The sequence below is a fragment of the Nicotiana tomentosiformis genome, chromosome 6 (assembly GCF_000390325.3).
Source record: "Nicotiana tomentosiformis chromosome 6, ASM39032v3, whole genome shotgun sequence".
Taxonomy (NCBI): Eukaryota; Viridiplantae; Streptophyta; class Magnoliopsida; order Solanales; family Solanaceae; genus Nicotiana; species Nicotiana tomentosiformis.
In genome coordinates, this window is record NC_090817.1 from 97,821,200 (window position 1) to 97,848,695 (window position 27,496).

Consider the following 27,496-nt stretch of genomic DNA (forward strand, 5'->3'; position numbering starts at 1 on the left):
AAAATCGCCACTCTCCAAGCTCTAATTTGTCAAAAATGGAAAAATGGGACGAAACCCATGTTTTATAACTTAAAGTTTCTGTCCAGGTGCTGCCCTCGATTTTCATGACCTCGATTTTCATGACCTCGATTTCCTGCCCTTGATTTTCATGACCTCGATTTCCAGCCTCGATTTTCCCGACCTCGATTTTTCCTGACCTCGATTTTCAGCAGATATTTCCCGCAGAAAAAAAAATTCCAGCAGTTGTTTAAGTCCAAATTTTGATCTGTTAACCATCCGAAGCTCACCTGAGGCCCTCAGTACCTCAACCAAATACACCAATAAGTCCTAAAATATCATACGAACTTAGTTGAAACCTCAAATCACATGAAACAATGCTAAAACCACGAATCATACCCCAATTCAAGCTTAAGGAACTTAAAAATTTTTAACTTCTACATTCGATGCTGAAACCTATCAAATCAATTCCGATTGACCTCAAATTTTGCACACAAGTCATAAATGACATAACGGATCTATAAAAATTTTCAGAACTGGATTCCGACCCCAATAACAAAAAGTCAACTCTCCGGTCAAACTTCCCAAAAATTCAACTTTCGTCATTTCAAACCAAATTTCACTACGGACTTTCAAATAATTTTTCGGACATGTTCCTAAGTTCAAAATTATCATACGGAGCTATTGGAATCATCAAAACTCCATTCCGGGGTTGTTTACACCTAAGTCGACATCCAATCACTATTTTAACTTAAGCTTTAAACCTTGGAACTAAGTGCTCTAGTTTATTCCAAAACCTCACCAGACCCGAACCAATTACCCAAGCAAATCACACAGCAACTGTAAAGCACAAATTGAGCAGTAAATAAGGGAAACAGGGTGGTAATACTCAAAACGGACGGCCGGGTCGTTACATATAGATGGAGGAATTATTTTGTATTTAGGGGGTTTTGTGAAGATGCTAGCACTTCCAATTGTCGTTAAAGTTTTTATATTACACATTAGCAGTAAGAATATTACATTAGCAGCCTGATTATAAAGCGTTAAAACCCAAGCATGCAACTAATATGCACCTATGAAAGTCTTGATAAACAGTACCACATACAATACATTAACAAAAACGTTTACAAAAATACTTATCAATATACACTCATAATGAAGAATATGTATAAAAGTGTTACAGTGTACACTTGATAAATCCTCGAGGATATATCATATAAGTATAAATCCCGTCTATCTTAGGAGTAAATTAAACCACAAAATTAAATGTGGTTTTTTATTGGTAAAATGAATTTATATCCTTATTCATCTTTCTTAGGCATAATCACACATGCCATAGAAACAATATCCACCGGGCATGCACCTACTATTGCAGTATCCACAATGCCTTTTGTCAAAAGACAAATTTACACATTCTCCTCTGCAACAAGTCTCTGTGAAACGGCACTTTCTCTTGCATGCACCACAGTGGTGATCATCGTACCCTAAATCCATGCACTTGTTGTTGCAGCACGTCGAGTTTCGCCCTTCCAGCACGTGGCAGATTTCATTATCTTTATGGCAATGATCGGCTGCCCTAGGGTTCCTTTCTTTCTCAGCAAGAAAACGACTTGTTCTCCTCTTCAATTGAGGTACTTCCGCCGGAGTTGCTGAAAGTTGTTTCCCATCCTCGTGAAATCCTGAATTTTTCGGGTTGGTAGATTTGTCCATACGTTGCATGGTGAGCAAAGAGATAGTGAGAGCCATTGTAACGGCAATAACAACCATTAATTTGAAAAACTTCATCTTTTCCGAACGTGAAAATGATCGATAATAGTGCTACTCGAAATCTTGGTTTAAAGAATCGATAATAATGGTATGTGAAATCTTCGTTTTCGCTCTTGACTCAAAGAAGGATAGGAGAAGGAGGAGAAAAGATTGTTTTGTTTTGTGAAGGATATAAGATTGGGAGAGATAGAGGTGTTTATATACCTTATAGGGTGGAAGAAAGGGGAAGTTGACTTTTGAAAGTGATGGTGGAGTGTGATAAAGAAGCAAGAGCGTAACATATTGACTTATGAAAGAAATGAATTAATAAGTAATTATTGCAAATCGTTGCTTGTAAAATGGCCGACTTGAGCTGATTATTCTGAAAATATATTAGGGTTTGCATGTTTAAGATAGTAACTTCAAGTCAAAATATATAGGGTTAATTAAGCGTTGATAATATTGTCTGTAATTATACGTCACCACATCTGCATGCACTTGAGGTTTCCTTGAAATGGCTATAAAGTGATTTAGAGGGAATTTAACTCGTTTCGTATATATGATTGTGGAGTATAAGTTAGTTTTTTTCTTTTTTGACAATTCAATGGGCAGTAAAGTAAAGGAAAAGTCTTGTGTCTGGGCTATTGTATGAAGCAAGACAATACTATTATACTGATACATTATTTGGTTACTAATATTTGACTTTTTGGACCTTTCTGAATATAGAAAGTAGAAGGGTCGTAACATCTCAAAGTTACAAATGGTAGAAGGAAAAAATGAAAAGACAAATAAATGGAATTTATCCCCCAAAGTGTGGCTTAAAAGAAAAATATATAATGCATGGTTCTTGGAACTTGACTTGTGTTGAGTAACTTCGACATGTGAGTTTTGTCCCAAAGTCTTAGACCACACTAAAGTTCTATTTTAAAGAACGTATGCTCAAATTTTAGACCATTAATGTGTGTACTTAAATATTTCGTTTTCAATAAAAATTCTGATGTATACAAACAACTGGTTCCGTGACAAATTAATTAGATTAATTATGGTTAGTTATATGAATATATATGTATATTTCTTTTTTTTGTTCATGGTTATATGAATATCCATTTCGACTTTAAATAATATGCAAAAGAAAATTTTACTTGTAACCAATTTGAATGTCATGTTAATTTCTTCTATTAATTTTTGTTACTCCCATTTTCTATAAAAGTTGCATGCTTCTTGCAAACTCTAGCTACGACATTGATTGCTTATAATACTCTTTGCCTATAATATTCATGAGAAATACGCATTTTATTAACATTTTCCTGTTAGTAACTAATACGATGAAATAAAACGCTTAACTAAGAGAGAAAGAAAGAGAGAGTAGAAATACTAGAAAGAATTTAATTTATATGCTTCAACATTTAAGTTTAAGAGGGTGTTTGGATTGTATTTTAAGCTGGTCAAACCAGCTTTTAAGCTCTTTTTAGTTTTTTCATTGTTTGGTAAAGTTAAAAAGTACATAAAATAAGTTAAAAACTGCTTATAACAAGTCAAAAGCAATAAGTTGGACAACCCCAACTTATTATTTTTCGGCTTAAAATAAAGCTATTTCTATTGAAAAGTCACTTTTTAAGCCAATCCAAAGAATAATTTTGTGCCTGAAAGGTTAAATAATGTCGCAACCTTCAAAGCTTTCGGGAGAATAATGAAAGGGCAACCCCCAAAATTGAAAATTGAAGGAGTAATTGAATTAAAAAATAAGTAAATTCAGAAAAAGAACATGAACAAGTAGATGTTGTTCGAAATTTGAAGAAGAAGCATTCAAAATTTACTTTTTGTTGATGATCTAGTTGACTAGTTCTAGTCTTTGCACTCTTCCAATCAGTAGCGAACACAGGATATTTTGTAAGCGGTGTCATAATTTTAAATAGTGAACAACTAACAATTCACTTTAACAATATCATACTTAAAAAAATACCGTTCAAATCATAATAATAAACCGCAATTCAGCTATATTACGACAACTCTTACCTATGAATTTTCATTTATAAAAATGTATCAAAATAACCTCATTAGTAATAATATTAAACACCTTTTTTATATAAAGAACCAAGAAATCACACAAAAAAATTATCATCTATTTGATTCCACAAAGCGTTCTTAATCAATTTCATGGCAGTAGAGAAGATGAAAGGACAACAAGAAGATTAAAAAAACTTGAAATATCAGGCAAATAATTTATTATCGCTATATTAACCAAATTTGACTCTTGACATATTGGTCGAGAGTCTCTCTTATAACACTAATAGGCCAGTCGTTCAAACTCCACCGAACACAATTTCTATTTCGTACATGACGCAAAAAGTAATTTAAAACGGAAAAATGAAGCTGCCTGGTTTCGAACCTCTGACATCTTCCAAACATCTGCGGCGCTTGACCAAATCTGCTACACAGCCAAAGTGTCAAGTGGTGTCACGTTTACTCTATTTAATCTATTTTTATTTCTGCATTTTAATTATATATACATATTTTTCCGGCAAAGCGGTGTCACGTGACACCGCTTCGCCTAAGGTAGATCCGCCCCTGCTCCAATTAGGATTTTTGCATATTATAAGTTACACACACCTTGCATTTAGGGTGTCAATGGTTCGGTTCGGTTCGGTCGGTTATTTTATAAAATTTGTATCATACCAATTTTTCGATTATTCTATTATGTATAACCAAAATTAGACTTTTTAAAACCGTCTCAATCATATCGGTTGCTCTTTGGTATCGGTACGGTTCGGTTAATTTTTGGCTATTTTTGTAACGTCATATAAACGTCACTAGTAGAAGTAGAATGCAATAGCATACATAATTTTGTAGGACTTCTAGAACTGTGTAGACATTTTTACTGTTTAAATGGTAATGAATTAAGAAAACTTAAAAGATGGCCAGAGTATAGATCCATCAACTATTTATAGCAGTATAAAAGAAACTAAACAACGACAAAGAAAATATAAATCACACGAGCGAAAAGATATTAACCTGTGTGGGACAAGAATAAAGTCTATAAAAGATTAAATAATTAAAAAGATAAATCTAATCATACGAAAGGAAATATACTCAATACATTGTAATTTGCTACTCATAATCGCTAGAATACCTTGTGTCTTGCTAGTGAATATGATGAAAATAATTTAATTTCAATAGGAGTAGCATAATAGATTTGGAAATTAGGATTTTGAGTTTAATTACTTGTTGGCTTATAGATGTTTTCATAATTACAAGGCCCAAGGAAAAATTTAATGCTTTATATTTTTTAAGCTTAATGTATAAATATATTTTTCACATGTAAATTATTCGGTACGGTTCGGTATTTTTTCAGTTTATTTTCGTAAAATAAAAAATCTATCCTAATTATCGGTACGATTTTATATAAAAACCTATAATTTTATTAAAAATACCTGAAAATTAGTTCAATACGATATGATTCGATCGATTTAGTCGGTTTTTAAGTATCTGTTTATACCCCTACCTTACATCATATACTCATTCACAGTATATCTTACTTTTCCACAATATAATAGTTAGATATATTCAGAACATTGTATTCCCTGTACTCTCTTCATTGCACTAAAATGGAAACAATTTTCTATTTTCTCTCGTCTTTAGTTGGACTATTCCAGAATTATTGTGACAAGTTCATGTATCTACACTATGTACGCAGACGGTTTCTACTATTTCAGAAATTTTCCAAACTCAAACTTTCCCATTTTCTTATCTAATGTCAAATTTATTTATTATTTTTTGGCATAATTTTACTTACACTCTTAGAGTTTTGATACATAAAGGGGACACGCTATTTGGCGAGTGAAACAATCTTTCCTTTCAAGCTATCTTTTTTTTCAAACATTTTGAAAGGTCTTTAATTGTAAAATTCTAATGTATAGATATTCAGGTAGTTCTACATATGTTTCAGAAAATATATAAGAAATTGACGTTTGAATTCATAACGAAATTTAGATGCGTTGACCTTAATACTGCGAACCAAACCATTTTTTTTAGGGACATATGAGATAATATAGTTTTTTCCTGCCTGATTTATTTATCCACTTTGATTACAAGTAAGTAGTAAACAAATGGTCCCCTAGCGATCTTATGGACTTAACTTCCTCCATAATTTTGCTCCTAATATTGTTCCCTACAACCCTTGCACAAATGCCAGAAACAATTTTGAGACCAGAATGAACATGAAATAGCTACAAACACCTTATACCTCCGATTTTTGGTTTTTTTTTTTTTTTTTGGGGGGGGTGGGGGGTGGGGGGGTAAGGTTCTAGCAAATTTGATCATATATTTTTGTCATATTTGGGAATTAAAATCTTGCATATGACAGAATTGTTTATACATTACTACATTTCTCATAATTGTTGAATAATTGCAAAGTTTATCTTAAAAATAATCGGACCAAACCAAGGTTGACTGTTGAAAGTAAAATGGGCAAAGGAGTTCTTGCAAGAAGAGAGTTCATTACCAACAAGAAAGCTCTAACTCTTGGAATACTGTAAACAAAAGGCTCCAATGGAGTCTTGTTTGCGTTACAAGTTAGAGTAACTTGTAAATCAAATAGTCGTATTAGGAGTACGGGAGAGTATTGAATTACAGTCTTGTAAGTGATACATATTTGACTCATTGTTCTAGTGGAATTGAAGTTGAAAATCCTACGTGGTAAGTCATGATTTTTGCACCTTTTAAGCCGGGTGATTTTTCACGTAAAAAGTGTTGTGTTTACTTACTTCAAGTTTAAGGAACACGGTAAAGAACCAAGTTCTTTAGTGAATCATATGGGCACTCAAATTAACAATTGGTATCAGCGTAGGTTCTCTCACACACAGGTTAACACCTAGAGAGATCTTGGAAGCAAGATGAGTGCTCCACCCAGAATTAATGAAGGACAATCAACTACTAGACCACCCATGTTCAATAAAAAATATTACAGTTGGTGGAAAGCAAGAATGAAGACTTCCTCGCAGCTGAAAACTATGAACTATTTACCTGTAACGATCCGGCCGGTTGTTTTGAGTATTACAACCCCGTTCCCCCATTAACTGCTCAATTTATGCTTTACATTCGTTATGTGACTTGTCGGGGGTAATTGGTTCGGTTCTGGTGAGGTTTTTGAATGATTTGGAACACCTAGTTCTAAGGTTTCAAAATTAAGTTGAAAAGATTGACCAGATGTTGACGTATGTGTAGTGACCCCAGAGAATTTTTGCTAAGGAAATTAAGGTTTTGTGGTGCCAAGGTTGATCAATTAGTACAAAGCCGCGGCTTGGACTTGTTGGGTTGAACAATGCACCGATGTATAAAGGAAATTTTTTTCCGAAAAAAGGGTTATTTCTGCGACCACTATGCGGTCGCAGAATTACTCTGCGGACCGCATAATGGTCGCAGAGTGGATCAGAAGAGGGGCAGAAGAGGGGCAAGTGTGGAGGAAAATTTGCGGCGTATTATGCAGCCACAGATTAGTTATGCGGTACATTATGCGACTGCAGAACAGGTCTGCAGACTGCATAACGACTGCATACTGAGGCAGCCTTGCCCAGTTCCGGAGGCCACATTTCGCGGCCATTTCGCGAGCCACATAAGCGTTATGCGGTCGCATATGTGACCGCAGAGTGTGTTTCGAGGCTTAATTTTTCTGGTTTTATAAACCAGACCCCATTCTTATAAAACACTATTGAGGGGTCATTTTGAAGAGCTTCATCTAATATTTTAGAGAGAAGTGAGAGCATTTTAGAGAGAGAAGGTGAAGACTTAGTCATTTATCCATCAATTCTTGTTTAAGGTTTGAAGTTTTCACAAGGATCTTGCTAGGGTTTCAAAGAGGTAAGAATTTCTTTCCCCAATTCTTCAATTTCAGATTTGGAGTAAAGATGGGTGATTAATAGTAGGATTCTTGGGTATAAGAGTATTATGTATACATACCAATAAGGTTGTGGAAAGATTGTTAAGTTCAAATGGGTAAAGATTGGGTTGAAAATGTAGAAATTTTTATAGACTTTAATTAAAGATTTGAGAGTCGAGTTGATGTCGGAATTTGGTGAAATTTATACGGTTGGACTCGTGGTTGGATGGGCGTTCATATTTTATAACTTTTGTCGGGTTCCGAGACATGGGCCCCACGGGCGATTTTTGAGTTTATTTCGGATTTTATTGGAAAATTAGTATTTTCTTATGGAATTAAGTACAATAATTGGTATTGATAGAATCGAATTAATTGTGGCTAGATACGAGGCTTTTGGAGACCAATTCTCATGACAAGGGCATAGCGGAATAAAGAATTACACAGTTTGAGGTAAGTAACAGTTCTAAATTTGGTCTTGAGGGTATGAAACTCCGGAATATGTATTATGTGATTGGTTTTGAGGTGACACAGATGCTAGGTGACGGGCTGTGGGCATGCACCGTAGGAATTATGACTTGGTCAATTCCATGAAAGTGTGTAGTTAAAAAATCTGTTGATATCCGTATATTCTCTACGTGTCAGAGAAAATTGAGCTGAGAATCGTATTAAAAATCATGCTTAGGCATATGTTGTTATTGTTGGTATCCACTGGGGTCATTTTGTGGTTGAATAATATGTTCAAATTGTAATTTTTCACTCAGTCATGTTTATTCATTTTATATCGTACGTTAGTCTCTCTTATTTATTATTGATGCATCATATCACTTTTTTGGGCTGCTTATCATGATTTCTAAGAGCCCGAGAGACTGGAGAGGTTGATTACTGAGTGAGGCCGATGGCCTAATTGTGAGGATATTTATGGATCGGGATGCACGCCGCAGCATATTTATTGATTTATGCCATGATTGGCTTGATATAGCGCTTGCGCTGAAAGAGCCATTCTAGAGTCTGTACACACCCCCAATGAGCGCAGGTACCTACCGAGAGCGAGTGCTGAGTGCGAGTGCCGAGTGCGAGTGCCGAGTGATGAGTGATTGTGAGGAATGAGTGACTGTGAGGTTGGAGTGAATGGGAGGACTGAGTGACTGTTGCTCTGAGAGGATGCATTGATTTCATTATTGCTGCATTTCAGTTGTCATATATCACTATGCGGAAAATTTTCTAAAAGACATTCTCTTCTGTTTCAGTCGAAGTTGATATGAAATTACTGCTGAGTTTTAAATGTTGAACTTGAAAGCATGCCTACTCTTTTATGTTGGAAAGTGTTGTAATTAGACTTAGCTGAGAAGCTCGTCAGTACTTTTAGTTATTTATTTATTATTGTTACTTACTGAGTTGGTTGTACTCATACTACACCATGCACTTCGTGTGTAGATCGAGGTGATCCCAGACACAGTGGATGTTGATTCTTTCACACAGTTGATTTTCCAGAGATTCGGAGGTAGCTGCTATGTTTTGCAGACCTTGTCTCTCCTCCCCTATCCTTTTGTTTATTGTATTTGGTCTCGAATTATTATAGACCAGGTTTCCCATACTTGTAATGTACAGATGCTCATGTACTCAGTGACACCGGATTTTGGGAGTGTGTTTATTTCTAATGTTTGTGGGATTTACTCTTAAACTTAATTATTATGTTTTCAGTATTTAAAAGAAATTGCGGGTTATTAATATTGTCGGCTTGCCTAGTATCGAGATAGGCGCCATCACGACGGTTAAGATTTTAGGTCGTGATAGTACCATAGTGAATCAAGGTCCATTAACTCCTTCTAAACAAAGTGCACAAAATGAAACAGTCCCTAAGGACTCCTCTGAATTTGTGGCAGCAGATTTCAGAATGATGGAGAAGAATGCAAAGGCTAAGAAAATCCTTATCCGTGGACTTGGTCCTAATGAGTAGAATAGAATTTCTGCGTGCTCTAATGCAAAACATATATGGGATGCACTCCAAACTGCTCATGAAGGAACAAACTAAGTGAAGAGACCAATGATAGAGCTACTTATGAGAAACTATGAGCTCTTCTCCATGAAGGAGTTTGAGCCCATCTAGGATATGATGACTAGATTTGCTATAATAACCAATGAACTGAAATCACTTGGAAAGGTGTTTACCTTAGAAGAGTTGGTCGGCAAAGTTCTAAGGATCCTTCGAGCTTCATAGGAATCAAAATTCACTGCAATACAGAAAGCGAAGGAGTTGAACAAAATCTCACTTGATGAGTTGGTTGAAAACTTAAATACTCATGAAATGAGAAAGATGGAACTGCGCAAGGAAGAACCAAAGAGGGATAAGGCCTTGGTTCTTAAAGCGTCTGGGGATGATGAATCTGACAATGATGACCCTGATCTAGCAATGTTTTCCAAGTTCAAGAAGTTCATGAAGAACTCCAAAAGTGCATCCAAGAGAGAGACCAGCAATAAGCCTAAGTAGATCGACAAATATAATTAGGATGGGTGCTACAATTGTAACAAGCTAGATCACATGGTCAAGGACTGCCTAATGTGGGAAATTGAGTGGAGGACGAACGATCTGAAAGAGAGAAATGGGAGAAGATGAGAGAAAAGGGTTCCAACAACGGAAAAATCCTAGGCAAATGATTCACTGAAGCAATGAAGCAGGCTTTCTTGGCAGTATATGAGGATAGTGGAAGTGATAAAGAGGAAGAAAAGGAGGATAAGGCTATACGTATATATGTTGTAATTGATGAACACCAGGCTGTGGATACAGAGACTCCAGTACAGCTTGGAATGCACATTGGAAGACCTCTTTTGTTTGATGAACACCACTATGATGAGTGGAAGCTACGCTTGGAAATATTTCTTTAGGCCACTAACTTTAACCTATGGGTAATTGTCATTCATGGACCAATTCACCAACCAAAATGGTTAGTGAAGGTAACAAGTGCAACAAAAGAGAAGAGGAATACGATGAGGAAGATCGTCAGCTTGTTCAGAAAAATTCTAAAGCAAAGGACCTGCTCTATAGAAGCTTGTCCAGAAACACTCTCTTCAGAGTGTCCTCTTGCATCTCTGCCCATGATATATGGAGGACCTTGGAAACTGACTTTAGAGATGAAAATATTGAAGTGGCATTGATGGCGATTGGAGAATCCAAAACAAAGGAAGAAGTGATAGGAATAATGGCCATGAGTGATTCAGAAACTTAAGATGAAACAAACCAGGTAAGTACCTCTAACTTGAAAGAAAATATTCATGCTATGTCTAAAAATAACTGATGGCCATAATTGTGACCTTGATGAATGAAATGGATAAAATGAGTACTAAAAATGATCAGCTAATAAGCAATCTTTCATGTGTCAAACTTGATATCAAAGAGCTTGAATCTGACAGAGCTAATCTAGAGGAACAAGTCAAAGACCTTAAGAACGAGGTTCTTAAGCTTACTTCTAAGAATGAGAAGTCTCTTGATATACATGGTAAAGGAAAAATGAGTGATCTATAGGATAAGCTTGAAAAGGAATTAAAAAGGGCTAAAGATAATCTTTCTGATGCTGAATGTAGGAACAAAATCCTGCCAGAAAATCTAGAAAAGGCTAATTATGAACTCTCTAGATTAAGCAAATGGCATAGATCTTTTGATGCCTTGAATTAGCTGAATGAAAACTGTAGCTCTAAAAAAACCGTAATTGGCTACAGAAAATATGTCCCTAAGTTTGACCCAAAGTATGTAGGAATTTCTGATAATAACATGTGCACTCATTGTAGAAAGGTAGGACACTTTAGTGATACTTGTCCTGCCTTAATTCATGATCAGCTTAGAAGCACCTTTAGTATTGCTAAAAATGTGAATAAAGAAGAGGAGCCAAAGGTCAATCCTTTTGTCCATACTAAGTGTATTAAGGTTAATAAGAAAATAGCTTCTAATACTCTCCCCTTCCGGGCAACAAGACATGTGATTCATCATTTTTCAAACAAAAAGGAACCCAAGCTTGTCTGGATTCCCAAAACTAACTTGTGAATTATTGTGCAGGCTAAGGTGAGAGGGAACAATAAAGACTGGTATCTAGACAGTGGATGCTCAAGACATATGACTGGAGAAAAGAAAAATTCCTCTCACTGATAGCCCTCCAAGGAGGGAATGTGTCATCTGGAAATGGGGAAAAGGGCCAGATAACAGGTATTGGCAAGGTTGGTTAGTCACTCTCTCATGCTATAGAAGATGTGTATTATGTGGTAGGCCTTAAACACAATCTTCTTAGCATCTCTCAAATGTAAAATAAAGGAAATGAGGCAAAATACAATTCCAAAATTTGCACTGTCACTAAGCTTGATACTGATGAAATTATGCTAAAGGGTAAAAGGCATAACAATGTCTACAAGATATCGATTATGTCACTTCCTGTCACGACTCCAAATTTCCTCCGTAGGATGTCGTGATGGCACCTAGTTTCTAATACTAAGTAAGCCTATCAATGCGGAATAACTGAAAATAAATTGAAATTTAATCCTCAGCAGTCGAATAAATAAGAACTGTAAATTTAACAATTTCAACTTTCAAAACCCGGTAGGAATAAGTCACAAGCTTCTAAGAATTTATTCTCAATGTCTCTATACATCATAGTCTAAAGGAAATAAAGAAGACAACATAATAAGATAGAAGGGGACTCCGGAGTATGCGGACGCTGGAAGATATACCTTGAAGTCTCCTCGTACGGCTAATTCACTAATGTCTGGTCTGATAAGATGCACCTGAATCTGCATAAAAAAGATGTGAAGAAGCGTAGTATGAGTACACCACAGCGGTACCCAGTAAGTGCCAAGCCTAACCTCGGTAGAGTAGTGACGAGGTCAGGTCAGGGAGAAAAGTTTAACAATATAATAACAATAATGACAATGGGGATAAATCAAGTAAGTAGTATGTTACAATTTAACTACACAGAATAAGGGTAATTAACACCTCGCGGAGGGGAAAGAGAAATTTACATCTTTAAGGAAAACACCAAAAATAACCAAAGGCAATGCAGCCATAAAGAAATATCAGCAAGGGCACTCCCGAGGTACCGCCTCGTAGTCCCAAATCATAAATAAATTCACAATATCTCATTTTCTTATATCACCGCGGGAGCCTTCACATTTAATTTTAAGGAAAACATTTTTCCCAAAATAGCATCCCACGGTTTAGCCACCCTTACCACACTGCATGGCTTCTAGTAATTCCCCTACTAGCCACGCGTATCAAGCCACTGTTATCTCACCGCATGCGTTTCAGCACCCAGACCTTATACCACCGCATGCATATCAATATTATAATATATCACAATTTGTACCTCAAGTGACCAAATATTTTAACTTGCCAAAATAAATCAACAACAAGAATATTTTTTACAATAAGGAGCTCACGGCTCAATCACAATGAGTACAAAGTCTCACAAAATATTCAGTAAAATAATATCCACTATTTCCACAATACGGAGCTCATGGCTCAATCACAATGAATACAAAGTCTCACAAAATATTCAGCAAAATAATATCCATTATTTCTACTATACGGAGCTCACGGCTATGAATACAAAAATCTTCACAAAATATTCAACAAAAATAATATTTCACAAATTTAACATCTTAACTTAACATCAAATGTTTAAATGTAAAATACTTCATTTTTAATAATATTTAAATTAAGAAATCCAACCTTCAAATAATGCACGGAACAAAAGAAACAGAGTTTCAACTAAACAAGTAAAACACTTAGCAGGAACAGGTTAGGCAAATTTAAAATATAAAAATATATTAATGATGATGAATATACCAGAATAAAATAATTTAATTAATATGCAACAGTGCTCTACACAATTTAAAGACATAATCTTTCACATTTAGCCAGTGTACACACTCGTCACCACGTGTACACGACTTTCAACACATCAACATTTTCAAATCAATACAAATCCTAAGGGAAATTTTCCCCACACAATGTTAGACAAGTCACTTACTTCAAACCACGCTCAATCAGTCAAGTAGTGTGCATTTTCCTTGATTTTTCGACTCCGATTGGCACGAATCTAATCATAATTAATTCAATTCAATCAATACAAGTTATAGGAATAAATTCCATAAGAAAATATAATTTTTCTAACAAAATCCAAATTTAACCCAAACAATGCCCGTGGGGCCCACATCTCGGAATCCGACGAAACTGACAAAATCCGATAATCCATTCAATTACGAGTCCAACCATACTAGTTTCACTCAAATCCGACTCCGAATCGACATTGAAATCTCAAAAATTCATTTTATGAAATTTCTACAATCTTCTCCAAGTTTCCATCTCAAAACACTAATTAAATGATGAAAACAATGATATATTCGTGTATATTGACCAAATCCGAGTTGGAATCACTTACCCCGATGTTTTTCCCTTGAAAATCTCTCAAAAATCGCCTCTCCCCAAGCTCCAATTTGTCAAAAATAAAAAATGGGACGAAGTCACCTTTTTATAACTTAAAGTTTCTGTCCAGGCGTTGCCCTCGATTTTCTACCCTCGATTTCTGTACCCGTTTTGCAGCAGAAAAATTCCAACAGCTGTTTAAGTCCAAATTTTGATCCGTTAAACATCTGAAACTCACCCGAGGCTCTCGGGACCTCAACCAAATACACCAACAAGCCCTAAAACATCATATGAACTTAATCGAAACCTCAAATCACATAAAACAACACTAAAACCACGAATCATACCCCAATTCAAGCTTAAGGAACTTAAGAATTTCCAACTTCTACATTTGATGCCGAAACCTATCAAATCAAGTCCGATTGACCTCAAATTTTGCACACAAGTCATAAATGACATAACAGAGCTATGAAAATTTTCAGAACTGGATTTCAACCCCGATATCAAAAGGTCAACTCCCCGATCAAACTTCCCAAAAATTCAACTTTCGTCATTTCAAGCCAAATTCCACTATGAACTTCCAAATAACTTTCTGGACACGGTCCTAAGTCCAAAATCACCATACAAAGCTATTGGAATCATCAAAACTCTATTCCGGGGTCGTTTACGCATAAGTCGACATCTGGTCACTATTTCAATTTAAACTTTAAACTTTGGAACTAAGTGTTCCAATTCATTCCTAAAACCTCACCTGACCCAAACTAATCACCCCGGCAAGTCACATAATAGTTGTAAATCATAAATTGAGCAGTAAATAGGGGAATAGGGCTATAACTCTCAAAACGACCGGTGGGTCGTTACATCCTCCCCCTCTTAAACAAACGTCCGTCCTCGAACGGGTTTAGAATTATACCTGAAGTGATAAAAATATGAGGATAGAAGCTACGCATATCATGCTCGGTCTCCCAAGTCACCTCCTCGACCGGATGACCCCTCCACTGTACTTTTACTGAAGCAATGCTCTTCGATCTTAGCTTTCTAACCTGTCTGTCCAAAATGGCCAGTGACTCCTCAACATAAGATAGATCCTTATCTAACTGGACTGATCTGAAGTTTAACACATGAGACGGATCGTCGTGATACTTTCGGAGCATGGAAATATGGAACACTTGATGAACTGCAGAGAGATTAGGTGGTAGTGCAAGTCAATAAGCCACCTCTCCAATTCTTTCAAGAATCTCAAAAGGCCCAATATACCTAGGGCTCAACTTGACCTTCTTCCCAAATCTCATAACACCCTTCATGGGTGAAACCCAGAGCAAGACCCGCTCACCAACCATGAATGCAACATCACGAACTTTCTGATCCGTATAACTCTTTTGTCTAGATTGGGTTGTATGAAGACGATCTTGAATCAATTTAACCTTTTCCAAATCATCTTGAACCAAGTCCGTACCCAATAGTCTAGCTTCGCCGGCTCGAACCAACCCACTGGAGACCGACACCGCCTACCATATAAGGCCTTATACGGCGCCATCTGAATGTTCGACTGATAACTGTTGTTGTAAGAAAACTCTGCAAGTGGCAAGAACAGATCCCAAGCACCCCCAAAATCTATCACACAAGCACAAAGCATATCCTCCAATATCTGAATAGTGCGCTCGGACTGCCCGTCCGTCTGAGGGTAAAATGTTGTACTCAATTCTACCCGAGTACCCAACTCTCACTGTATGGCTCTCCAGAACTATGATGTAAACTACGTACCCCGGTCAGAGATGATAGATATCGGTACACCATGAAGCCTAACAATCTCGCGAATGTAAACCTGAGCCAGCTGCTCCGAAGAGTAAGTAGTAACCACAGGAATGAAATGAGCTGACTTGGTCAATCTATCCACAATCACCCAAACTGCATCGAAGTTCCTCTGAGTCCGCGGGAGCCCAACAACGAAATCCATAGTGATCCGCTCCAACTTTTGAAGCAATCCACCCGGTCGTTGATGTTCATACTTCACCTGCTGACAATTTAGGCACCGTGCTCCATATTCCACTATGTTTTTCTTCATCCGCCTTTACAAATAGTGTTGTCTCAAGTCCTGATACATCTTTGCGGCACCTGGATGAATGGAGTACCGCGAACTGTGAGCCTCCTGGAAGATCAACTCACACAAACCATCTGTATTAGGCACACATAGCCTGCCCCGCATCCGTAATACATTGTCATCTCTAATAGTGACTTCTTTGGCATCACTGTGCTGAATTGTGTCCTTAAAGACAAGAAGGTGGGGGTCATCATATTGACTCTCCCTGATACGATCATACAGAGAAGACTGAGACACCACACAAGCCAAAACTCGGCTCGGCTCGGAAATATCCAACCTACCAAACTGGTTGGCCAAGGCCTGAACATCCAAGGCTAAAGGCCTCTCTGCTACCGGTAAATATACTAAGCTGCCCAAACTCTCTGCCTTACGACTCATGGCATCAGCCACCACATTGGCCTTTCCGGGATAATAGAGAATGGTGATAGCATAATCCTTAAGCAACTCCAACCACCTCTGTTGCCGCAAATTAAGATCCTTCTATTTAAATGGATGTTGTATACTCCGGTGATCAGTATAAACCTCAAAATGGACACCGTACAAATAATGCCTCCAAATCTTCAAGGCATGAACAATAGCTGCTAATTCAAGGTCGTGGACCGGATAATTCTTCTCATGTACCTTTAACTGTCTAGACACATAGGCAATCACTCTATTGTCTTGCATCAACACTGTGCCGAGACCAATGTGTGACGCATCACAATACATAATATAAGACCCTGAACCTATAGGCAATACCAATATTGGAGCTGTAGTCAAAGCTGTCTTGAGCTTTTGAAAGCTCTCCTCACATTCCTCGTTCCATCTGAATGGAGCACCACCCTTCTGGGTCAATTTGGTCATAGGTGCAACAATAGAAGAGAAACCCTCTACAAAATCGGTGATAATACCATGTCAAACCAAGGAAACTCCGGATCTCCGTAGCTGAGGACGGTCTGTACCAACTCTACACTGCTTTAATTTTATTCGGATCTACCTAGATCCCCTCGCATGAAACTATATGACCCAAAAATCCCACTGACTCAAGCCAGAATTCACACTTTGAAAATTTTGCATATAACTTCTTTTCTCTCAAAGTCTGAAGCACAGCCTTCAGGTGTTGCTCATGATCTTCCCGACTCCAGGAATACACCAGAATGTCGTCAATAAAAACAATGATAAAAGAATCAAGATAGGGCTGAAATACACTCTTCATTAAGTGCATAAATATTGATGGGGCGTTAGTTAGCCCAAGTGACATTACAAGGAACTCATAATGACCATACCGAGTCCTGAAGGCAGTCTTCGGGATATCTGTCTCCCGAATCTTCAGCTGATGATAGCCTGAATACAAGTCGATCTTATAGAACACTCTGGCACCCTGAAGCTGATCAAATAGGATATCAATACGTGGCAATGGATACATGTTCTTCACTGTAACCTTGTTCAACTGGAGGTAATCAATACACATCCACACAGAACCATCCTTCTTCTTCACAAATAAGAAAAGAGCACCCCAAGGCGATACACTGGGCCGAACAAAACCCTTATCAACCAGCTCTTGTAAATGCTCTTTTAATTCTTTCAATTCTGCTGGGGCCATGAGATATGGTGGAATAGAAATGGGTTAAATACCTGGTAGCAAATCAATGCCAAAGTCAATATCCCTGTCGGGTGGCATACCAGTAAGATCTGCTTGAAATACATCAGGAAAATCCCTTACTACAGGAACTGACTCCACGGTAGGAGTATCAGCACTAACATCTCTCACATAGGCCAGATGCGCATCGCACCCCTTCTCAACCATTCATTGAGCCTTAAGAAATGAAACAACCCTGCTAGGAACAAGATCCAAGGTACCTCTCCACTCTAGCCATGGTAGACCTGGCATAGCCAACGTCACCATCTTGGCATAACAATCAAAAATAGCGTGGTAGGGCGACAACCAGTCCATGCCCAAAATAATATCGAAATCCACCATACTGAGCAATAATAAATCAGCTCTGGTCTCAAAACCATTGATAACAATCAAACACGACCGATACACACGGTCAACAATAATATATTCACCCACGGGTATAGATGCATAAACATAAAAACTCAAGGAATCACGAGATACGCCCAAATACGAGACAAAATAAGATGACACGTAAGAATAAGTGGAGCTTGGATCAAATAAGACTAATGCATCCCTATGACAGACCGGAACAATACCTGTGATAATAGAATCAGATGCAACTGCCTCCGTCCTAGCAGGAAGGGCCTAATATCTGGCCTGGCCTCCCCCTCTAGGGTGACCTCTACCTGTCCGACCTCCACCTCTAGCTGGCTGTGCATGTGGAGTAGCAACTGGTGCAGTGATCATGGCCTGAGAAGCCTTAGGGCCTTGTGGAATATGTGGGGCCTAAGAAATCTGTGGAGGTGCACCCCTCCTAACTCTTGGGCAATCCCTCATTATATGGCGAGTGTCACCACACTTAAAATATGCCCTTGGAGGACGTGGCTGTTGGGACTTGCTCGGGCCTGATCGACTGCACTGCCCATTGAAAGCACCTCGTACAGGAGGTATAGTATACAATGGCGGTGCATAATATGGAATCTAAGATCTAGGAGTAGCCGGAATACCACGGGATGCTGGAAGTGCTGAATGAATAGGATGACTCACATAGCCTCTACCATGACGGGCTGTAGCTGGGGCACGAGAACTGTTATATGTGCCAGAATCTCGAGGTCTCTTAGCTTCCCTCTCTTCTCTCTCCCGGATCTGCATACCCTCCCATATCCTACCAATAGACACCACTTGTTACTATATGATGTCCATCTCCAGTTCTAGGGCTATACTGAATCTTATTCTAGGATGGAGCCCCTTAATAAATCGATGAACCTGCTCTCGAACAGTAGCAACCAAGGCTGGTGCATGCCTAGCCAAATTACTGAATCTGACCGCATACTCTGACACAGTCATAGAACCCTAGCGCAATTACTCAAACTCCGAGCGCCATATATCTCTGAGACTCTGAGGAACATACTCCCTCAAGAACATATCTGAAAACTAAGTCCAAGTGACTGAAGCTGCCTCAGCCGGACTTTCCAACTCGTATGCATGCCACCACTGGTAGGTCGCTCCTCTAAACAGGAATGCCGTGAAAGAAACCCCACTAGAATCCACAATACACATAGTACAGAGGATACGGTAACATTCCTCAAGAAAACTCTGAGCATCCTCTGAAGCCAAACCGCTGAAAGTGGGAGGGTGGTACTTTTTGTACCTCTCGAGCCTGAGTTGTTCCCCCTCCGAAACTGCTGCCCTAGCCTCGGGCCTAACTGGGATAACTGGCTGCACTGGTATAACCTCTGGAGCATGGTCAACCTGGGCCCGTGGCTCTGGGGTACGGGCGGCGGGAGTCTATGCTCCTCCCCCGGCCTGAGATATGGCAGGAGCAAGTGGAATCAACCCTGCCTGAGCTAGAGTGCCAAACATGCTCAAACACTGGGAAAGAGTCTCCTGAAGTGCAGGGGTAGTAACAGGCATCTCAGGTGCCTCCTCTCTAACTGGAGCTACTGGTGATTCCTCTGCAGCAGCTCGTGCAGGAGCCCTGGATGCACCACGTGGTTTTCCCCGGCCCCGGCCTCTTGCGGCTCTAACAGGGGGCGTGGTTGTCTGATCATCGGATCTAGTTGTGCATGTCCTCACCATATGTGAGAGAATAGAAAGACAATAGTTTATAATTTTGAAGTCAACAATGCACACGATAAGGAATCAATGAAGTGAACATTTTCCTAACAGTTCCATAGCCTCCCGAAGATAATTACAAACATCCCTGTACCGATCCGCGAGACTCTACTAAACCTACTTATGACTCATAACACTTATGAACCTAGAGCTCTGATACCAACTTGTCACGACACCAAGTTCCCTCCGTAGGATGTTGTGATGGCACCTAGTCTCTAAGACTAGGTAAACCTATCAATGCGGAATAACTGAATATAAATTAAAATTTAATCCTCAATAGTTGAATAAATAAGAACTGCAAATTTAATAATTTCAACTCCCAAAACCCGATAGGAATAAGTCACAAGCTTCTAAGAATTTATTCTCAATGTCTCTACACATCAGAGTCTAAAGGAAATAAGGAAGACAACATAATAAGATAGAAGGGGACTCCAGAGTCTGCGAACGCTGGCAGATATACCTCAAAGTCTCCTCGTACGGCTAATTCATTGATGCCTAGTCTGATAAGATGTACCTGGATCTGCACAAAAAGATGTGCAGAAGCATAGTATAAGTACACCACAGCGGTACCCAGTAAGTTCTAAGTCTAACCTCGGTAGAGTAGTGACGAGGTCAAGTCAGGCCCTACTGGAATAATAAAAGACAGGGAGAAAATTTTAACAATATAATAACAATAATGACAATGGGGATAAATCAAGTAAGCAGTATGTTACAATTTAACTACACAGAATAAAGGTAATTAACACCTCGCGGAGGGGAAAGAGAAATTTACAGCTTTAAGGAAAACACCAAAAGCAATGCAGCCATAAAGAAATATCAACAAGGGCACTCCCGAGGTACCGCCTCGTAGTCCCAAATTATAAATAAATTCACAATATCTCATTTTTTTATATCACTGCGGGAGCCTTCACATTTAATTTTAAAGAAAATATTTTTCCCGAAATAGCATCTCGCATTTTAGCCACCCTTATCACACCGTATGGTTTCTAGTAGTTCCACTACTAGCCACGCGTATCAAGTCACCCTTATCTCACTGCATGCGTTTCAACACCCAGACCTTATACCACCGCATGCGTATCAATATCACAATATATTATAATTTGTACCTCTAGTGCCCAAATATTTTAACTTGCCAATATAAATAAACAACGAGAATATTTTCCACAATAAGGAGCTCACGGCTCAATCACAATGAGTACAAAGTCTCACAAAATATTCAGCAAAAGAATATCCATTATTTCCTCAATACGGAGCTCACGGCTCAATCACAATGAATACAAAGTCTCTCAAAATATTCAACAAAATAATATTATTATTTCCACAATATGGAGCTCATAGCTCAATCACAATGAATACAAAACTCTTCACAAAATATTCAGCAAAAATAATATTTCATTATTAAAATCTTGACTTAAAATCAAATTTTTAAATGTAAAATACTTCATTGTTAATAATATTTAATTTAAGAAATCCAACCTTCAAATAATGCACGGAACAAAAGAAACAGAGTTTCAACTAAACAGGTAAAACACTTAGAAGGAACAGGTTAGGCAAATTTAAAATACAAAAATATATTAATGATGATGAATATAACAGAATAAAATAATTTAATTAATATGCAATAGTGCTCTACACAATTTAAAGACATAATCTTCCACATTTAGCCAGTGTACACAATCGTCACCTCGTGTACACGACTTTTAACACATCAACATTTTCACAGCAATACAAATCCTAAGGGGAATTTCCCCCAAACAAGGTTAGACAAGTTACTTACCTCAAACCACGCTCAATCAGTCAAGTAGTATGCCTTTTTCTCGATTTTCTGACTCCGATCGGCTCGAACCTAATCATAATTAATTCGATTCAATCAATATAAGTTATAGGAATATTTTCATAAGAAAATATAATTTTTCTAACAAAATCCGAAATTTAATCCAAAATCGCCCGTGGGGACCACATCTTGGAATCCGACGAAACTCACAAAATCCAACAAACCATTCAATTACGAGTCCAACCATACTAGTTTTACTCAAATCCGACTCCGAACCAACATCGAAATCTCAAAATTTTGTTTTATGAAATTTCTACAATCTTTCCCAAGTTTCCATCGCAAAACACTAACTAAATGATGAAAACAATGATATATTCGTGTATATTGACCAAATCCGAGTTAGAATCACTTACCCCGATGTTTTTTCCCTTGAAAATCTCTCAAAATCGCCTCTCCCCAAGCTCCAATTTGTCAAAAATGAAAAATGGGACGAAGTCCCCTTTTTATAACTTAAAGTTTCTGTCCAGGCGCTGCCCTCAATTTCCTGCCCTCGATTTCCTGCCCCCGTTTTCTGCCCCCATTTTCCAGCAGAAAACTTTCAGCAACGGTTTAAATCCAAATTTTGATCCGTTAACCATCTTAAACTCACCCGAGGCCCTCGAAACCCCAACCATATACACCAACAAGTCCTAAAATATCATACAAACTTAGTCGAAACCTCAAATCACATAAAACAACGCTAAAATCACGAATCATACCCCAATTCAAGCTTAAGGAACTTAAGAATTTCCAACTTCTACATTTGATGCCGAAACCTATCAAATCATGTCCGATTGACCTCAAATTTTGCACACAAGTCATAAATTACATAATTGAGCTACAAAAATTTTCAGAACTGGATTTCGACCCCGAGATCAAAAAGTCAACTCCCCGGTCAAACTTCCCAAATATTCAACTTTTGCCATTTCAAGCCAAATTCCACTATGGACTTCCAAATAATTTTTCGGACACACTCCTAAGTCCAAAATCACCATACAGAGCTATTGGAATCATCAAAACTCTATTCCGGGGTCGTTTATATATAAGTCGACATCCAGTCACTATTTCAACTTAAACTTTAAACTTTGGAACTAAGTGTTCCAACTCATACCTAAAATCTCACCGGACCCAAACAAATCACCCAGGCAAGTCACATAACAACTGTAAAGCATAAATTGAGCAGTAAATAGGGGAATGGGGCTACAACTCTCAAAACGACCGGTCGGGTCGTTATACTTCCCCAAAGTGAGCACACATTCTTGAGTGTATTGGAAGATGATCAATTGTTATGGCAGATAAGACTATGACATGCCAGTCTCTCTCAACTCAACAAGTTGGTAGCAAAGGACTTGGTCCTTGGTCTATCAAAAGTTGAGTTCTCCTCTAACAAGGTGTGTGATGCTTGTGTTAGAGGAAAACATGTAAGGTCATCATTTAAATCTAAAAAGGTTGTCAGTACCTCTAAGCCTTTGGAACTCCTTCACATGGACCTATGTGGACCAATGAGAGTAAGGTGTAGAGGAGGTAAGAGGTATGTGTTTGTGATTGTTGATGACTTCTCCAGGTATACCTGGACTCTATTTTTGGGATCTAAAGATAAAACCTTTGATGTTTTATGTGTATTTGTCGGAATGATTCAACAAAAACTAGGGTGCAATGTATTAAGTATAAGAACTGACCATGGAACTGAGTTTGAAAATTCAAAATTCCTTGAGTTTTGTAGCTCACATGGTATTGATCATAATTTCTCTACACCTAGAACTCCACAACAAAATGGGGTTGTAGAAAGAAATAATAGATCCCTAGAAGACATGTGGAGGACCATGTTGATTTCTAGTGGACTGCCTGAGAGTTTCTGGGCCGAGGCAGTCAATACTGCCTTTTACATGCTAAATAGATGCATGATCAGACCCATTCTTGAGAAAACTCTCTATGAGTTACTTCGAAGAAGAAAAACCAACAACACTCACCTTAGAGCCTTTGGGTGCAAATGTTTTGTGCATATAATAGAAAAGAAGCTCTATGTATGTTTGATGACAGAAGTAATGAGTGAATTTTCTTGGGTTACTCTCCACAGAGTAAGACCTATAAAGTTTTTAATAAAAGAACTATGTGTATAAAAGAAACTATTCATGTTATCTTTGATGAATCTAACAAGTTGGTTGAGAAAAGTCTGCATGATGAAGATTATGACATAAGACTCACTTGTGATACAATTACAAAGGAATCTGAACCTCAGTATGAAGATGGATACGAAGACCACAAGGAAATTGACAGTGATCATGAGGAACAAGAAGAAGAATGAACTACTCTGACTGCTAACCAGACCGATGAAGCCACACCCACTGAACTTGTTCCTTTGGGTCACTCCTTGGGTGAATCTTCTCTAGGTATATAGATCAGACCATGGAAGCATCAAATTTCACATCCTCTTGAGAATATCATCTCTGATCCAAATGCAGGAGTGCAAACCATGTCTTCTCTAAGAAATCTATGTGCACTCACAACATTTCTCTCACAGGTTGAACCTAAGATCATCAAAGAAGCTCTAAAGGGTCCAGACTGGATTATGGATATGCAAGAGGACCTAAACCAGTTTGAGAGAAGAAAGGTCTGGCACTTACAGAGACCCAAGAACAAAACTATCATAGGTACTAGATGGGTGTTCAGAAAAACAAATTGGACGAACAAGGAAATATCACAAGGAACAAGGCCAGATTGGTGGTTCAGGGATACAATCAAGAAGATGGCATTAACTATGATAAGACGTTTGCACATGTAGCTAGAATGGAACCATAAGAATGTTGATAGCCTGTTCTGCCCATATGGAGTTCACCTTATATCAGATGGATGTAAAGAGTGCCTTCTTGAACGGTTATCTGAAGGAGGAAGTGTTTGTCAAACACCCTCCTGGATTTGAAAGTGAAGTATTTACTGACTATGTGTTCAAGTTGGATAAAGCTTTTTATGGGCTGAAACATGCTCAGAGAGCTTGGTATGAAAGACTCTCAAAGTTCCTCTTAGCCAGCAACTTTGTAAGAGGAAAGGTGGACAATACTTTATTTCTAAGGAGCAGTGGGAAAAATATTTTGATTGTGTAAGTGTATGTTGATGACATTATCTTTGGGGCTATCAATGAAGCAATGTTCAAGGAATTTGCTGAGATGATGGAAAATGAGTTTGAAACGAGCATGACGGGTGAAATGAACTTCTTTCTGGGGCTGCAAATCAAGCAAACGCCTACTGGAACCATGATACATCAGCAGAAATATATCAAGGAACTACTAAAGAAGTTCAACAAGGAATCCTCTAAGTCCATTGACACTCTCATTGCAACTACAACAAAACTGGACATTAATGAAGAAGGGAAAAGTGTTGAACAGAAACTATATAGAGGAATGATTGGGTCACTGTTGTACCTCACAGCAAGAAGGCCTGATATTGTATTTAGTGTGGGATTATGTACAAGATTTCAGGAAAATCCTAAGGAATCTCACCTGAAGGCTGTCAAAAGGATACTAAGATATCTCAAGGGGACCCCTGACCTCTGCCTATGGTATCCCATAAGATATAGCTTTGATCTAGTTGGTTATGTTGAGGCTGACTATGAAGGTTTTATTGTTGATAGGAAAAGCACTTCAGGAATAGCTCATTTTATAGGTTCTTGTCTGGTGTCTTGGGGAACTAAGAAAGAAAACTCAGTGGCCTTATCAACAGCTGAGGCTGAATATTTGGCAGCAGTATCCTGATGTGCTCAGTTTCTATGGATAAGACAACAGCTAAGGGACTATGGTATATTTGTTGATTGTGTTCCCATTTTCTATGACAACACCAATGCCATAAACAATGCTAAAAATTCATGTCAGTACAAAAGAACCAAACACATTGATATTAGAAATCACTTTCCCAGAGACAATGTTGAAAAGGGAAATATCTCAATCAGTTTTTGTTGATATTTTTACTAAAGCTCTAAGTAGAGATCACTTTGAAAGGAACAGACTAAAACTAGGTCTAATCAATTCACCCTAATGATTGGCTAGAAAATGTATAATTCGATGTAGATAATTAAGTACAATGTGTTTGATTCAGCTTGGTGCTTGTATTAAGCACACACACTTGCTTGGAAAATCTAGCTGATAATTGTGTTGTATGATACTTATATGAAGTGCTGAAGCTTTATTGCAGAAACAAGTAAGGAGCTCCTAAGGAGTTGGTTCTTCGACTCAGGTACGTGCCATAATGTCTTAATTCACTGGGACTTAATATCCTAAAATTATTGCTATGCTCATACTTCTAATTCAGTTGGCATCACTTCCAGTCGTCTTCTAGTCAAAGAGTAAGGGGAAATCCTAGTGTAATTAGAGTCAAATTACTCCTAAAATCCTAACAGTCAAAGTAACTATTTTAAGAGTCCCGTTAGAACTCATATTCGGTCACTTTCTCTCTTCTAGTTTAAATCAGGAGTAACGTCTTTAAAAGTCCCTTATGATTAGCTTCTCAGACCTCATTGTTTCTCTCAAACCCTAAGTAAGAATCAAGAGCAAATATCAAGAACCAATTCTCCCCTTCTCTTCATCGAGTCTCCTATCCGATCACCATGCCTAAATCCAGTCAAACCCTCTCTAAAGCCAAATAATCATCCAAGGCTGAAGCAAAATCCAAAATCATGAAGCACAAATCAAAGAAAAGTGCCAAGCCATTAAGTGAACGCACACCCACACTTGCTCCTTCTCCTTCGATATCCTTCATTGTACCTACATCATCATCCTCTGTTCATGCTGCTCTCACCATCCCCACCTCCATTGTACCCCTACTTCAAAAACCAACCACCCATGCACCTTAGCCTACTACGAGAAATATCTAAGTTAACAAAGGTCAAGGCTACTCCAAGAAAATCTATCAAGAAAGTGCCCGATGTTGCTACTTAGGTAGACACAATGGTCAAGGAATCTGTGGTTCTAGGGAAATCAGTGCCAGTCATTGCTAATCAGTTACAACATCCTCCTTCAAAATTAGATGCTTTGGTATCCTCTATAGATGTCGCACCCTTAGATACTCTCCCACCCACGAGTGAGAAACCACAAGTGGAGGAATTCACTGTAGAAAAGGGTGTAGGTGATCTGCGGAAGGAGGTAGATACTACTACTGTGGGGCATGTGGTTGAGGGGGAAGGAATTAATGAACCTATGCAAAGGGAGGCATCTGATGGTCATTCATTTAGTTGGACTAGGGATGAGGATGATGATGGGGCTGAAAAAAGAATAAGAAGTTGTGGACAGTCATGAGGAGCATAATACTCAAAACATAGCTAATGAAGAAGAAATGAGTGAGACTGAGGGAGCATTTGGAGATGAGAAGGAGAGTAATATGGGTGATAAGGTAGGTGAACAAGTAAATGATTCTGCATAAGAAGAAAATCATAGTGAAGAAGAGGACAACTCTGAGAGTGAGGGTGAGGATCAAGAAAAAGTAAGTGAGAGTGAAGGAGTGGATGAAGAGAGTGAGGAAGAGAATGAGAATTTGAGTGAGGAATATGGAGGCTCTATGACCTTGGGAACACTGCGATAGCCCCTTCAGAAGAAACTGGTGAAAAGACAAGGGCTCAAGAACTTGTATCTCTGTTAACTCCTTTCACTGGAGATGAAGAAGTTAGTAGTGATGAAGATGACTTGCCATTGTCTGAGGTAGGGAAGAAACCCAGAAAGACTCATGTGAAAGCAACAACATCAGTATACCCAACAAGGAAATGAGTGGCCCTTCCTGCCAGGACTCCTCTTACAGGGAGTAAAAGAAAGGTTGTTGATGAACAAGTCATTAAAGAGTCTAGAAGTGCCAATAAACCAAGG

At 38.3% G+C, this 27,496-nt stretch overlaps 2 protein-coding genes across 2 annotated transcripts; one reads left to right on the top strand and one right to left on the bottom strand.

Annotated features, from left to right (window-relative positions):
* Positions 1-1,078: 1,078 nt before the first annotated feature.
* Positions 1,079-1,914, bottom strand: LOC104100182 (stigma-specific STIG1-like protein 2). The gene has a single exon (XM_009607358.4). It carries the CDS (start codon positions 1,780-1,782, stop codon positions 1,312-1,314), a length of 471 nt encoding a protein of 156 aa, XP_009605653.1. The 5' UTR covers positions 1,783-1,914; the 3' UTR covers positions 1,079-1,311.
* Positions 1,915-24,793: 22,879 nt separating this feature from the next.
* On the top strand, positions 24,794-25,399 carry LOC138894469 (secreted RxLR effector protein 161-like). The gene has a single exon (XM_070179165.1). The coding sequence runs from the start codon at positions 24,794-24,796 to the stop codon at positions 25,397-25,399; it is 606 nt and encodes a 201-aa protein (XP_070035266.1).
* Positions 25,400-27,496: the final 2,097 nt, after the last annotated feature.

Bases quoted from the DNA above. Each gene is read 5' to 3' on its own strand.
- LOC104100182 (XM_009607358.4), bottom strand. From the start codon at position 1,782: ATGAAGTTTTTCAAATTAATGGTTGTTATTGCCGTTACAATGGCTCTC.
- LOC138894469 (XM_070179165.1), top strand. From the start codon at position 24,794: ATGTTCAAGGAATTTGCTGAGATGATGGAAAATGAGTTTGAAACGAGC.